Below are 14,490 nucleotides of genomic sequence, written 5' to 3' on the forward strand. Positions count from 1 at the left end.
CTCCATGGCAACAGAGCAAGTTCTCTCCCGCCTTCCACCCCTCCTCACCCGCACCAGTTTGGTCCAGCCCCTGCGTTCGGTCCAGCGTGGCCGGGTCTGGAAAGACCAGTGGAGGTGGGAGGAGGGAGCGATGATGCAGAAGTCATCTAAAAATTGGGGCGGGGAAAGGAGGCTACGCTTAGGAAGGCAAACAAACTGCGGAAGTTGTAGCAGACAAGTTGGGAGGTCCGGTAGGTGCCCCCTCCCAACAGGGAATGAGCAAGTGCCACGGCGGCAGGACTTTTCCCTTCTTTGATTGTGGAAGGTGCTAGACAAAAACATGGAACTAATTTCCCCAGCAGTGGTTATAATCCTGGGTTGCATTGCTCTTTTATTATTCCTTCAGCGGAAGAATTTGCGTGGACCCCCGTGCATAAGGGGATGGATTCCTTGGATTGGAGCTGGATTTGAGTTTGGGAAAGCTCCTCTAGAATTTATAGAGAAAGCAAGAATCAAGGTATGTGGCCTTAGCAGGTGGATTTCCGGAGTAGGTAATGTTTTCTTTTTTATTTTCTTTTATTGGCTCTCAAATGCAACATTAAAACACAGGGAACATACCTGCTGTCCACAGACGTTCATTCCTCAGCTATCAACAGCTAAACCTTATGCAAGTTTTTTCGAAAGAAATAGATTTTTATTGGTTATGAATAGATTCTTATCAGGTTGTAGCTGCCTTTTTGGACGTCGATATTAATTTATAAATGTTAGTTATACTTCATCGTAGTTTAAAAGTCCTAAGGGTACCCACACTAACTAAACACTTGGAATAATTCAGAAAGAAGTGAAATACGGTTAATATAAATTTATGAAAACGGGTAATAAATTAGTACCCGAACTGAAGTTAACACCAGGCTGTTGTAAAAATTACTTGCAAACTTGGTCTTTGCAGATTTAGCCCGCACTGTATTTTCGGCTGGTATTATTTGATGATGATGAGATCCATGTTCACTGCATACTAAGGAGATTAGTAATATTGTAGTAGATGTTTTTGTCCTTAAAATAGCTTTCAAATGTAGTTCATCTTTCAAAAATAGTATGTAAGTTACTGCCAACTTTTTCCCTTTATTTCAATGAATTCTTCAATGTATATTCCCGTGTGCGTTGTGTGGTTGTGTTTTTGGCACCTATCCAATTGTTTCCTCAGAATAAATTCCTAAAAGTGGAATTGCCTAGTCCAATGACATGAACACTTAAATTGTTCATATTATTGTGTTATTCTTGCAAAAGAATGTAACAATATATACCTTTTCTTGTCCTTTGAGTGTAGGGGATTGCCTAGTTCCTCATATTCTGGCCCACACTAGGTGCCATAATTATTGGGAGTCTGATATAGGAACAATTATATATTTTAAAGGAATATTTCTTTGTCTCCCATAGCCTCCCTTAGTCATGATTTTGATAAATTTTAAGAAACGGTTTTACAAGTTTTACAAGCTTGTTTCAGAAGGTCAAGCAAGGTCAAAAATATTATTCTGTTTTCTTCTAAAAGGTTTGTACTTTCCCACTTTACATTCAGGTCTGCGATCCATTTTTGAGTTAAATTTTTTTTGTAAGGGGTGATGGGGCGCCTGGGTGGCTCAGTGAGTTAAAGCCTCTGCCTTTGGCTCAGGTCATGATCCCAGGGTCCTGGGATGGAGCCCCACATCCGTTCTCTCTGCTCAGCGGTGAGCCTGCTTCTCCCTCTCTCTCTGCCTGCCTCTCTGCTTACTTGTGATCTTTGTCTGTCAAATAAATAAATAAAATCTTAAAAAAAAAAAAAGGTATGAGGTTGATTTCTTCCATCTGGATGTCTAGTTGTTCTAATTTCATATCCTGAAGGACTGTCCTTTCTTCATTGATCACCTTTGTAGCTTTTCAAAAATTAATTGACCATTTTTGTGTAGATCTATTTCTAGCCTTTCTATCCTAGTCCATTGATTTAAATGCCCACTCCTTTGTTAATACTATACTGTCTTAAATACTCTAGTTTTATAGTAAGTCTTTAAATCAGGCAGTGAAAGTTCTCTGTATTTCTCTGTAATTGACTTGCCATTCAAGATTGTTTGCATTTTATTATAATTTTAGAACTGGCTTGTCAATATCTATCATAAAGACTGTTAGAATTATGATTGGAAGTTTGTTAACTATCGAAAAATTGGGGGAGAATTGACTTCATAACAATATTAAGTCTTCAAATATACGACTGCTATGTATCTCTCCATTTATTTAGCTATGTAATTTCTTTCAGAAATGTTCCATGGTTTTTGTGATGTGGTCATGACTATGGTTATTAATTATTTTATATTTTGAGGCTGTTATAGATAAAATTGCTTTTTTTTTGGTTTCCCACTCATATCCTGTTGAAACATAAAAAATGCAATCTGTTTTCTGTATATTAATTTTATACCTTGTGACTTTGCTAAATTCAGTTGATTGCTTCTAGTAATTACTTCAGAGATGCTTTAGGATTTTTATACATAAGCAATATGTCTTGTAAACAGGTAAATTTACTTCTTTTTTTCTGATCTTGATGTTTTTTATTTCTTTTCCCTCTATTATAATCAGTAGGATTTCTAGGATATTGTTAAATAGAAGTGGTAAGAGTAGACAAGCTTGTCTTTTCCCTACTATTAGGGGAAATTGTTCAGTATTTCACCACTGAGCCTGATATTAGCTGCAGATTTTTCAAAGGTTCCTATTTTAGTCCTGACCTTCAATCCATACACAGAAATCACAGATGCCACCAGAGAAATAAATAGGGACTTATTCTCTGTTCACATCCATCTCTTCCTAGCTGCCAGTGAAATCCTCATCTCACCTGATTCTACCTCGTTGCACAGAAACAGACGCATCTGCATTTGTTTTAAAAACCTACAAAGTGTTCCCTGAATCCTAGCTTAACTAAACAGTGACTTAATGATTGACATTGTTTGTTTCCCATATTTTTGCTGTTATAAATATTGTAGGAACAAGTGTCATTTCTGTGTGTGAAAATGTATCCACAGAATGAATTATCAGATTCAAAGTATAAATGCATTTATAGTTTAGAGTGAAATAGGAAACCTTTTGAATGTGTTGAGCTGAGGCGTGATGGACTCTGATTTAAATCTTAAAGGCTCACTTTGGCTGCTCTGTTAAAAAAAAAAAAAAGGAATGCAAAAATTAAAGAAAGAAGATAAGTTGAAGGTTTTTACAATATTTCAAACTTGAGACCATTGTGGTTTTGACCATTATGGTTTCAACCATGGTGAAGGCAGTGGAAATTTGAGAAGTGGCTGGATATATTTTGAAGGTGGAAGCAGAAGGATTTACTGGAAACTGCATGTGGTGTGTAAAAGAATGAAAAGGGCCTAAGATGACTCCAAGAAATTTGGCTTGAGTAGCTAGAAAATGGGAGTTGCTGTCAAGTGAAACAGCCACAAATACAAGAATTTACTGGAAGGGAAGAAGTTATCAGAAGCTCAGCTTTAGCTATGTTGGAGTTTGATAAAAAAATAAAATAAAATAAACAAAATAAAACAATTAAAAAAAAAAGATATGCTGAGATATGTTGGAGTTTGGGATGTTGATATCCAAGTGGGAATACTGAGTTAAGCAGCTGGATAAAGAAATTTAGAGTTTGCAAAAGACGTCCAGTGATGCATAGTTTCAACCTCTTTTACCTATCTTCTATAGCCGTCATTTCCCCTGAAATTCTTTTCACATATTTTATTTCTATTTAATATTTTTTTCCACATTTCTATACTCTCTCTTCCTTAGACTTTATTTCCTGTGGGTTGTAGTCCCCCTTGTGCTTCTTGTCATTGCCATCTCTCCCTCTTTTTTTTTTTTTTTTTTTAATGATTTTATGTATTCATTTACTTGAGAGAGAGAAAACACACATGAGTAGGGGTGGAGCAGAGTGAGAGGGAAAGAGAGAGAATCAGACTCGCCCCTGAGCACGGAGCCCAAACAGATGCAGGGCTCCATCCCAGGACCTTGAGATCATGACCTGAGCTGAAACCCAGTTGGGTGCTTAACTGACTGAGCTACCCAGACACCCCAGTCATTGTTATCTTTTATTCAGAAATATCTTTATTGTTTCTTCCTTTCCTACATTCCTTTATCTCCTAATTTCCCTCTATTGTCTAGCGACTTCTTCCACAGTTTTTGTTTTATGAGGTTTTTGTTTTTGTTTTGTTTTTTGCTTATTTCCTTTGTAGTTGCAATTATTACATTAATTTTTTAAATTCTGAAAATAATTTTGCATTACAGGGTTTTTTTTCTTCTTTTACCCATGGAAATCTTTTCGCATTACAGGTTTTATGTACCCAGTGCAGAAAGTTTTTGGTGAGTTACTTCATCTATAAGGAAGTTCTGCTCTCCTTTCTTTTTTATAGAATTTTTCTTATAGTGCTGAATTTTTCCTTTCTTGTTTAACTATATTTTAAGGAGTTGAGTTGTCTCGGACCAACTGTCAGCAGGAGGTTTTGCTTGGAGGCAGTTGCCTTCTAGGTTTTTTGACTTAAGTCTTCTACTCTCCCTTGCTACAGTGAAAATAGAGTGTCTCTGTGCACCCATAGCTCCTTTGCTTTTAGGATGTAATTTTACAGATATGAGCTCTCACTGCCTTTCTTCAATAGCTGCTGCTAGTAAAAGAGGTGGCCCACCTTCCCAAGTGTACTTTTTACTTTTAGAAGATAGTGCTTCCTGGAGCCCACTTTCTGTGTTATCTTTTGCTACCCGCCCCCACCTCAATATCCATGGCCTGGTTATCTTAGCCTATTTCATAGAGGTTCCAACTCTGTACATTTCCTTCTCATATCTCAGAGTGTATATTTCCAAGATTTTCCATTGTTGAGCCCCCTGTGCATGCCCTTTTTCTTTCCCACCATGCCATGATAGCTTCTAAGAGCAGAAATGAGAGTTCTGTTGGTATCAGGTGCCAGGGCAAACTGTTGTAGTTAGTAGATTTTCTTCTTATTATCTAGCTTAATATGTTTATAGTGTACATGTGTTTCATTCTCCTTGTGGCTTGGCATGATTTCCAGAAAAGAAGCGGAACAATTCAGAAAGAAGTGGCTGTATTATCACTACCAAAATTGGAAGTCATTTTTCTTTAAAAAATGGGTTTTGTTTTGTTTTTTCAGATGGGTCCATATTCTAAAGCCATGAACATATATACAATGAAAGGTCTTCCTCTCATCTCTGTCCTCTGGCTGCCTATCTTCTCCTCCAAGAAGAATATTTCCATTCTCTTGTATAGTTTTCAGAGGTATTCTGTGAATTTAAAAAAAAAAAAAGGAGTTAGGAATGTTTGCTTCTGAAAAGATGGGGTAGTTGTACTTCTCCCTATTCCTTCCACTAAGTGCAGCTAAATCATAATTAAACACTATATATAAAACAAACATAAGATTCTAAAAGGTGGAGAGAGAAAAGCAGACAGGCTAAGGACCACAGGATCTGATGAACAATATGTGGCTGAGTTTTCTTGATTTTTTTTCTGCTTCACATACCTAGATTGGGCTCTAGAAAAACCAGCAACCTGGAGATGCCCCTGAGCACAGATAAAAAAAATAATCCTCAAGACAAACTTACTCTATCTAGGTAAAGGGCCAAGAAAGGAGCAACCCAGCAAGGCAGAAAACCTTTAGACTGTAACTGCTCCAGGCAAACATCATAGGAAAAAATTATGGCATCACCTCAGTCAGCAAGTGCCAAATGAAGAGTCTAGCTCTAAATCCTGGCCAGGCTGTAATGAAGTAAACCTCCCCCTCCTAGTAGGGGTGGTGTCAAAATAGGCCTAGAGAAGGGTCGTGACTTCCCGTACTGTTTAGCAGTAATGAGGCCATCCCCACTGCAGGGTTAATGGAGATCATACCAGGAGCATAGACTATATCACCATTGAGCAATAACAAGGAGTCCCCTCCTACTCACTGGAGTGATGCCCCATGAGCCTTAGAAGATGGGTCAGGAATTTCACCACTACTTAGCAAGAAAGAGGTTAATCCTCTAACACCTTTTCACTTCCAGGCCAGTGAAGGTCATGTGGGAGGAATAATGAGCATTCCCTTCTTCACCCAGCCAGAATGATACAGTAAGAACCTAGTAAGGAGACTTGCTTTCACCCTCAACCAGCAGTAACAAGGAGTCCTCTCTCCATGCTGAGTAATTAACCTCAATTTCCATCCCCCTACCTGGCAATAATATGGTGGCATTCCCTTTCTCACGTCAGAATAGTGACAAAGGAAGCCTGGAAAAAGGATGAGTTAAATAAAATGCAGTGTCATAACATAATATACAAGATATCCAGATTTTAGTAGAAAATCACTCCTGATACCAGGAACCAGGAAAATTTCAACTTGAATAAGAAGAAACAATCAACAGATAAAACAGATATTAGAATTATCTTACAAGGATCTTAAGGTAGCCAAAATTAAAATGCTTCAACAGCAATTATACTCTTGCCTTAAACAAATGAAAAAATAGAAAGTCTCAGGAAAGAAATGGAAAGTCTTTAAAGAAATAGTACATATAAGGAAGAAACATATGGAAATTTTAGAACTGAAAAATACAATAACTCACACACCCACACAAAAAGAAAGAAAGAAAGAAAAAAGAAAGGAAACCTCAGTGGAGGGATACAACAGTGCAATGGAGAAGAGTGAAAAGAATCAGTGAACTTCAACATAGGTCAATAAAAATTGCCCAATATGAAAAACAGAGAAGATAGACTGAAAAATGAGCAGAACTTCAGGGACTGTAAAAGACATAACATTTATGTCATCAGAGTCCAAGGAAGAGGGTGAGTCTGAAAAAGTATTTGTAGAAAGTAGGGCTGAAAATTTCCCAAAAGTGGCAACAGACATGAACTTACATATTTGAAAAGCTAAGCTAATCTCAAAGAGGATAAACCCAAGGAAGTCCACAGCAAGAAAAATGATAGACAAACTTCTAAAAACTAAAGACAAATATAATTTTTTAAAAGCAGCAAAAGACAATTTTAGTATATGTGCTGCCGAAGCGAGCACAAAAGCAGCAAAAGACAAATAGAACCTTATCATAGTGGAGAAAGAAACTGAAGTGATAGTGGATTCTTCATCAGAAACCATGGAGACTAGGAGAAATGGCATACCAATTTTCAAGTGCTCAAAGAAAAGAACTGTCAACCTAGAATCTTATCTCCAGCAAAAATATCCCTTGGGAATTAAGGAGGACTCAAGACATTCTCAGTTGAAGGAGAACTAAGAGAATTTTCTGCCAGAATAACTACTATCCTAAACAAATGACCAGAAGTAGTTCTCTAAACAGAAAGGGACCAATGAAAGAAGGAATGTGGACATCAAGAAGGAAGTAAGAACACAGTAAACAGAAGATATGTAACTGCAATAGACTTTTCTTCTCATGGTTTCTAAATTATTTCATGGCTGAAGCAAAAATTATTACACTGCTTGATATTGTTCTAGATGTATGTATTACATTACAAATGGGTGAGGATAAGAGGATATAAAGAGAGATTCACTTGAAATGATAAAATAGCCACACTATGCAGCCATTGTGGAAGACAGTAGGGAGGTTCCTTAAAAAGTTAAAAATAGAACTACCTTATTATCTCATGATTGCACTATGGGCTATTTACCCCCAAAATACAAAAACTAATTCAAAGGGATGCATGCAGAACAATGTTTATTGCAGTATTATTGACAATAGCCAAGATATGGGAGCCTCCCAAGTGTCCATTCACAGATGAATGGGTAAAGAAGATATGGTGTGTGTATGTGTGTGTATTTCTATAGCCCAATCGAGAGCCTAATCATATAGATAGATAGATAGATAGATAGATAGATGGATAGATAGATATAGATATAGATATTATTCAGCCATAAAAAAAAATGAAATCTTGCCGTCTGCCACAACATGAATGGAGCTAAAGAGTATAATACTAGGCAAAATAAGTCAGTCAGAGAAACATAAATGCCATATGATTTCATTCATATGTGGAATTTAAGAAACAAAACAAACAAAGGGGGGAAAAAAAGGAAAGAGAGAGAAACAAACTGAGAAACAGACTCTTAACTATTGAGGACAAACTGATGGTTACCAGACAGGAGATGAGTGGGGGAATGGATGAAGTAAGTGGATTAAAAAGTCATGATTACTGAGTAGTGTATAGAATTGTTGAATCACTACATTGTACACCAGAAACTAATATAACACTGTGGTAACCATGATGGAATTAAAAAAACTTCAAAAAGTGGCTATATTGATTAATTATGATAAGTTGTATATATATATTGTAATAGCTGGAATAATCACTAAAAAATTCTACACAAAAGGATCCACTTAAGAATACTATAGATAAGTCAATGGAATTCTAAACAATGTTCAAGTAACACACAAGAAAGCAGATAAAACAGCAAAACAAAAACCAGGGAGAATAAACAGAAAAAAAAAAACAAACAAACCCAGAAACTTAAACCCTAATATATCAATAATTTAAGCTATAAATGGTATAAATACAATTATTAAAAGATAGATATTTGAAAAATGGATCTAAAATGATGCAATTACATGATGTATAATAGAAACTCACTTCAAATATAATGAGATAAGCAGGTGAAAAACAAAATTATGGAAAAAGATATATCATGCAAGCATTAATCGAAAGAAAGTAGGAGTGTCTCTGTTAATAGCAGAAAAAGTACCTTCAGAGCAAAGAAAATTACCAGAGACAGAGGGGGACATTATAAAATGATAAAGGGGTCAATATACTACAAAGAGTTAGCAATTCTAAATGTGTATGCACCAAATTACAGAGCTGTAAACTATGTGAAGCAAAAACTAGAACTGAAAGAAGACACAGACAAATCTACAGTTATAGTTAGATGTTTCAACAACCTGAGCAATGGGTAGAACAGACAGTAAATCAGCTAGAATATAAAAGACCACCAACCAAAAAGATCTAATGAATATACATAGAACGTTCTACCTAACAAAGCAGGTATGTATTCTCTTTAAGTGCCCGTGAGACATGACAAGATAGACCATACTCAGAGCCATAGACCCTCACAAAATTTGAAAGAATTTGAATCATACAATGTATTCTCTAACTACAGTGGAATGAAACTAGAACTAAGTAGCAGGAAACTCACCAAACACTTGGAAGCAAACAACATATTTCTAAATAATCTATGATTTAAGGGGAAACTCTCAAGGGAAATAAAAAATTATGCTGAATTGAAAGAAAAAAAATCCAACCTATCAGAATTTGGGGGACACAGCTAAAGCAGAGCTGACGGAGAAATTACCATCACTAAATATTTTCATTGTAAAAGAGAATAAGTGTGAAATGAACAAAGCTTCCCTGTCAGCCTCCTCACCAAAAAAGAGGACAGCATATCCCAAACAAGAAAAATGAAGGAAATATTAACAGAAATCAATGTAAGTGGAAACAGAAAAAAATAGAGAAAATCAATGAAAGAGCCAATTCTTTGAAAAGATCAATAACATTGGAAGACCTCATATAAGCAAAAGAAAAAAAAGACACCCATTATTAATGTCAGGAATAAAATAGGGCATAGCACTGCAGACATCAAAAGGATAGTAAAAGAACACTATATGTAAAATGAAAAATGAAAAATGACAATTTAGATTAAATGGACTAATTCCCCCCAAAATGCAAACTACAACTATTCAGTATGAAATAGATAATTTGAATAGCCCTGTATTTGTTGGGGATAACAATTGTTCATAATTTTAAAACTCCCAAAAAAGAAATCTTAAGGCCCAGATTGTTTCACTGGAAAATTTTGCCAAATGTTTAAAGAAGAATTAACATCAATTGTATAAATAATCTCCAGACAATAGAAAAGAAGGGAGCATGTTCCAGTTTATTTTATGAAGCTAGAATCATCCTTGTACCAAACCAGATAAAGACAGTACAAAATAAGAAATTTGTAGATCAGTATTCTTTTTATGAATATAGATGCAAAAGTCCTCAACAAAGTATCAGCAAATAAAATCCAGCAATATATAAAGTAATTACAGATCCCATGACTCCATGGGTCTCTTCCAGGGATTTAAGACTTGTCCAATATACGAAAATCAGTTAGTGCAAGCCACCATATTAACGGGTGAGAGAAGAAAAGGCACATGGACATACTGATTTGTACAGGAAATGCATTTGACAAAATCCCACACTCATTCATGATTTTCACAAATTATCAGAATGGTAATAGAGAGAGTCGTCTTGAACTTGTTAAAGAATATCTACAAAATTTTACAGTTAACCTCAATCTTAATGGTGAAAGAATAAATGGTTCATCTCTGATTGGAAACAAAGTAAGAATGTCTACTGCTTATTCCACATAATGCTGGAAGTTCTGGTGAATGCAATTAAGCAAGAAAAAAGATCATATGGAAATGAACAAATAATACTTTCTCTATTTGCAGATGATGTGATTATTTACTTAGAAAATCTCAAGGAATCTACAACAAATCTCCTGAAGTTAATCAGTAAATTCAGCAAGGTCACAGAATATAAACTCAACGGAAAAAAACAATTATATTGCAACATACTAACAATGAGCATATGCAAGTAGTAGTTAAAAATATAATACCATTTATAGTCACTCAAAAAGAGAAAGAAATATTTAGGTAAAAATCTAATAGAATGTGTATAGAACTTCATGATGAAAACTAGAAAACCTTGATAAAAAGAAAAACTTAATGAAGAAACATACCATGTTCATGGATTGGAAAACTCAACATAGTAAAGATGTCAATTCTCCCTAAATTGATACGCAAGTTTAATGCAAATTCTATCAAATTTCTGGTAAAGGGTAGATATAGACAAGATTATTCAATAATGTACATGTAAAGGCAAACGAACTAGAATAGCTAAAACAAGTCTTAAAAGAATAAAATGGGAAGAGTCATTGTACTCAATTTCAAGATTCATTATATAGCTACAGTAATCAAGATTATGCAAGTGGAGGGATAGATACAGGGATCAATGAAAAAGAGTTGAGAACCCAGAAATACACACACTAAATGTCCAATTGATTTTAGACAAATGTGCAAAAGTAATTTATTGAAATAAAGATAACCTTTTCAACAAATGGCAGTGAACCAGTTAGACACCAATAAGCCAAAACAAAACAAAAACAAAATGAACTTTGACCTAAGTCTTGCATCATATATAAAAATTAACTCAAAACAGATCATTGACTTTTATGTTAAATGTAACACTATAAAACTTTAAAAAAAATAAGGAGAATATCTTCTTAATCTGGGGCTGAAGAATAGTTCTTAGACTGGACACCAAAAATCCACAAAAACAATCCTGACAAATTGGACCTCATGAAAATTACAAGCTTTTGCTCTGTGAACTAAAGAACCTGTTAGGAGACTGGGAAGACAAGCTATAGATGGAGAGAAAATATCTGCAAGCCACATATTCAACAAGAGACTGCTATCTAGAATATATAAAGAACTCTCCACACTCAACATGTAAAAAACCTCAAGTTAACTAAAGAAATGGCAAATGACATGAACAAGTTGCTGAAGAGAGCATAAAGCTGGCAAATAAACACATGGAAAAGTGTTCAACTTCATGAGCCAGTTGAGGATATGCAAATGAATACCACAATGAGATACGACTACACACCTATCAGAATGGCCCAATAAAAAAAAAGTGACAGCACTCAGATGCTAGTATGAATAGAAAGAATCAGGATCACTGGCGGAAATAGTACAGCTACTCTGGAAAGCATTTGGGCAGTTCTTTATTTTATTTTTATTTTTATTTATTTTCAGCATAACAGTATCCGTTGTTTTTGCACCACACCCAGGGCTCCATGCAATCCGTGCCCTCTCTAATACCCATCACCTGGTTCCCCCAACCTTCCACCCCCCGCCCCTTCAAAACCCTCAGATTGTTTTTCAGAGTCCATAGTCTCTCATGGTTCACCTCTCCTTCCAATTTCCCTCAACTCCCTTCTCCTCTCCATCTCCCCTTGTCCTCCATGCTATTTTTTATGCTCCACAAATAAGTGAAACCATGTGATAATTGACTCTCTCTGCTTGACTTATTTCACTCAGCATAATCTCTTCCAGTTCCGTCCATGTTGCTATAAAAGTTGGGTATTCATCCTTTCTGATGGAGGCATAATACTCCATAGTGTATATGGACCACATCTTCCTTATCCATTTATCCGTTGAAGGGCATCTTGGTTCTTTCCACAGTTTGGCGACTGTGGCCATTGCTTGGGCAGTTCTTTAAACAAGAAAATATATAGCTGCCATCTGACCCAGCAATTTCACTTCTGGGCATTTAGTCTCCAGAAATGAAAACATGCATTCACACAAAAACCTGTGCATTAGTGTTTGTAGCAAATTTATCTGTAATGGTCCCAACCTGAAAAGAACACAAAGATCCTTCAACCATGCTTAAACACGCTGTAGTGCATCCATACTGTGGAATACTACTCAGAAATGTAAAGGAATGAATTACTGATGCACACCACAACCGGGGTTGATCTCAGAGGTTTATGCCAAGTGAAAAAAAGCCAACCCGCGAAGTTTCCACTTTCCAAACTATTCATCTTTTCCTCTTCTATTTGTACACGATTTGATTCTATTTGTATACCATTCCTGAAATTCAGCGTTGTAGAACTGGAGAACGGGTTAGTAGTTGTCAAGGATAATGGAAGAGGTGGGGGTGAGAGGAAAATGGGTGTGACTATAAAAAGGTAACTTGAGGCATCTTCATGGTGATGGATATTTTCTATACCTTAACTTGCGCACTATCAGTGGCCTGGTTGTGATACCATTTAATAGTTTTGCAGCCTGTTAACACTAGGGAAAACAGAGTAATGTGTACATGGGTTTGTTCTGTATTATTTCTTATAACTGCATGTTACTCTATCATTATCTTAGAATAAAATGTACATGAACAAACACACAGGCACCACGACCACAACATACTGTGTGCTCTGGCCTTTGCTTCATAACATCCAGACATTGCACAAAGAAGTAGAACAAAAGCAAAGCAAATAAGACAGAAACACAAACACCCCCACTGCCACAGAATTTATAACATCAGACATGATCATTTGTACAGTGCAGTTTTGCAGTAAGTTATTTTAAATACCATGCAGCAGTAATTAGGTCAATTCTTCAATGTGTTTGAACTTGGCTGTTCTACACTGTGGCCTGGGTACCTATAAGTGTTACGTGGGCCACTTTCCTAATGGGAAGTTAAGAATTCTCATTTGTACAAAACAATGGAAATTATTCATATTCTTCTAAATATTGATTAACAAGTAATTGTAGATAAGGAATACTGGAAAGTCAGGGCACCTGGGTGACTCAGTTGGTTAAGCCAGGTCATGACCCAGAAGTCCCAGGATAGAGTCCCACGTGGGGGGGGGGGGTTCCTGCTCAGCAGGGGGTCTGCTTCTCCCTCTGACCCTCCCCTCTCTCATGCTCTCTTTCTCTCTCATTCTCTGTCTCAAATAAATAAATTAATAAACAGAACTCTCAAATAAATAAATAAACAGAACTCTCAAAATAACTCTCAAAAAAAACCCCAAAAAACAAAAAACAAAAAACACTGGATTATCAGTGTAAGAAAATGAGACTTCACTGTTTGGTGGCTTCATGTTTTTCATGCCCACAGTTGCCTGATAGCACCCAACAGTGTGTTGTAGGTATGATCACATGCCATTTCAGGGTTGCCTAGAAATGATTGCAATATTGGGGTAGTGACAAGCATAATATTTTGAAATACTTATAGTAACTATAGTAACTATAATGGGGTATGAAAGTATGGCTGATTGCTGCAAGAATGTACATGTGGTATGTACTGTGGTATTATAAAGTCAGTGCCGCCACAGGAGGAAATGAGAAGGAGGGTTTGGAAGGAAGATGTTTATTATACCCACAGGTCTGAGGGGTGCCCAAAAGGGGGGCTGCTGTAGGCCATGCAGGACCACAGGGAAAAGCACTGGTATCCATCAGGAGGCCCAAGATAACACCAGAGAAAAGTCTGTGGCTGAGCCTTTATTGGGGCTTCCTCAGGAAAGGCAAAGCAGGGCAGGGAAAACAATTTAGGACTGGCTACTTTGAATAATTCTGGTCAGCTTTGGGCTATATGGGTGGTTTCTGGTTGCCTGCTACTTGGCCTTGGGATGATCTCAGGCAAGGAAAATATTGGTGTGTGAGCATTAGATAAGGAAGTAGATGGGCAGAGACTCAGGATTGGTTGGTTTGCATGTGAAAGGTATGTTTCTGGCAGGTTGAGCCCTCTGCTCTCTCCAAGAATTGGCTAGCCCTGGGAGGGCGGTCTCCGCCCAGTAGTGAAGCCTCCCAACAAAATCATGGACTTCCTGAAATCAAACTCAGGGCTAGTATAGGTTTGTAGGCTGCTAGTGATCTGATAGAGGGCAGAACTGAAGATGTGGATGACAGGAGGCATTGACGTAGAATGAA

General features: G+C 36.7%; 1 protein-coding gene across 4 annotated transcripts in view; it reads left to right on the forward strand.

Annotated features, from left to right (window-relative positions):
- The first annotated feature begins 63 nt into the window (after positions 1-63).
- LOC116870387 (24-hydroxycholesterol 7-alpha-hydroxylase) overlaps positions 64-14,490 on the forward strand; it is an 89,405-nt gene continuing 74,978 nt past the window's right edge. The window contains exons 1-2 of one of the 4 annotated variants that reach the window (XM_032861996.1): positions 64-114; positions 386-496. Coding sequence is in view for 2 of the 4 variants with exons in the window: in XM_032861994.1 (XP_032717885.1) it covers positions 320-496 (177 nt within the window). In the remaining 2 variants the exon portion in view is untranslated. Of the gene's footprint in view, positions 115-152; positions 497-14,490 lie in introns of those variants that run through there. The other 3 variants (XM_032861995.1, XM_032861994.1, XM_032861998.1) reach the window with 3 other exon arrangements.

The sequence above is a fragment of the Lontra canadensis genome, unplaced genomic scaffold (genome assembly GCF_010015895.1).
Source record: "Lontra canadensis isolate GAN:19392208 unplaced genomic scaffold, GSC_riverotter_1.0 scaffold23, whole genome shotgun sequence".
NCBI classification, from domain to species: Eukaryota; Metazoa; Chordata; class Mammalia; order Carnivora; family Mustelidae; genus Lontra; species Lontra canadensis.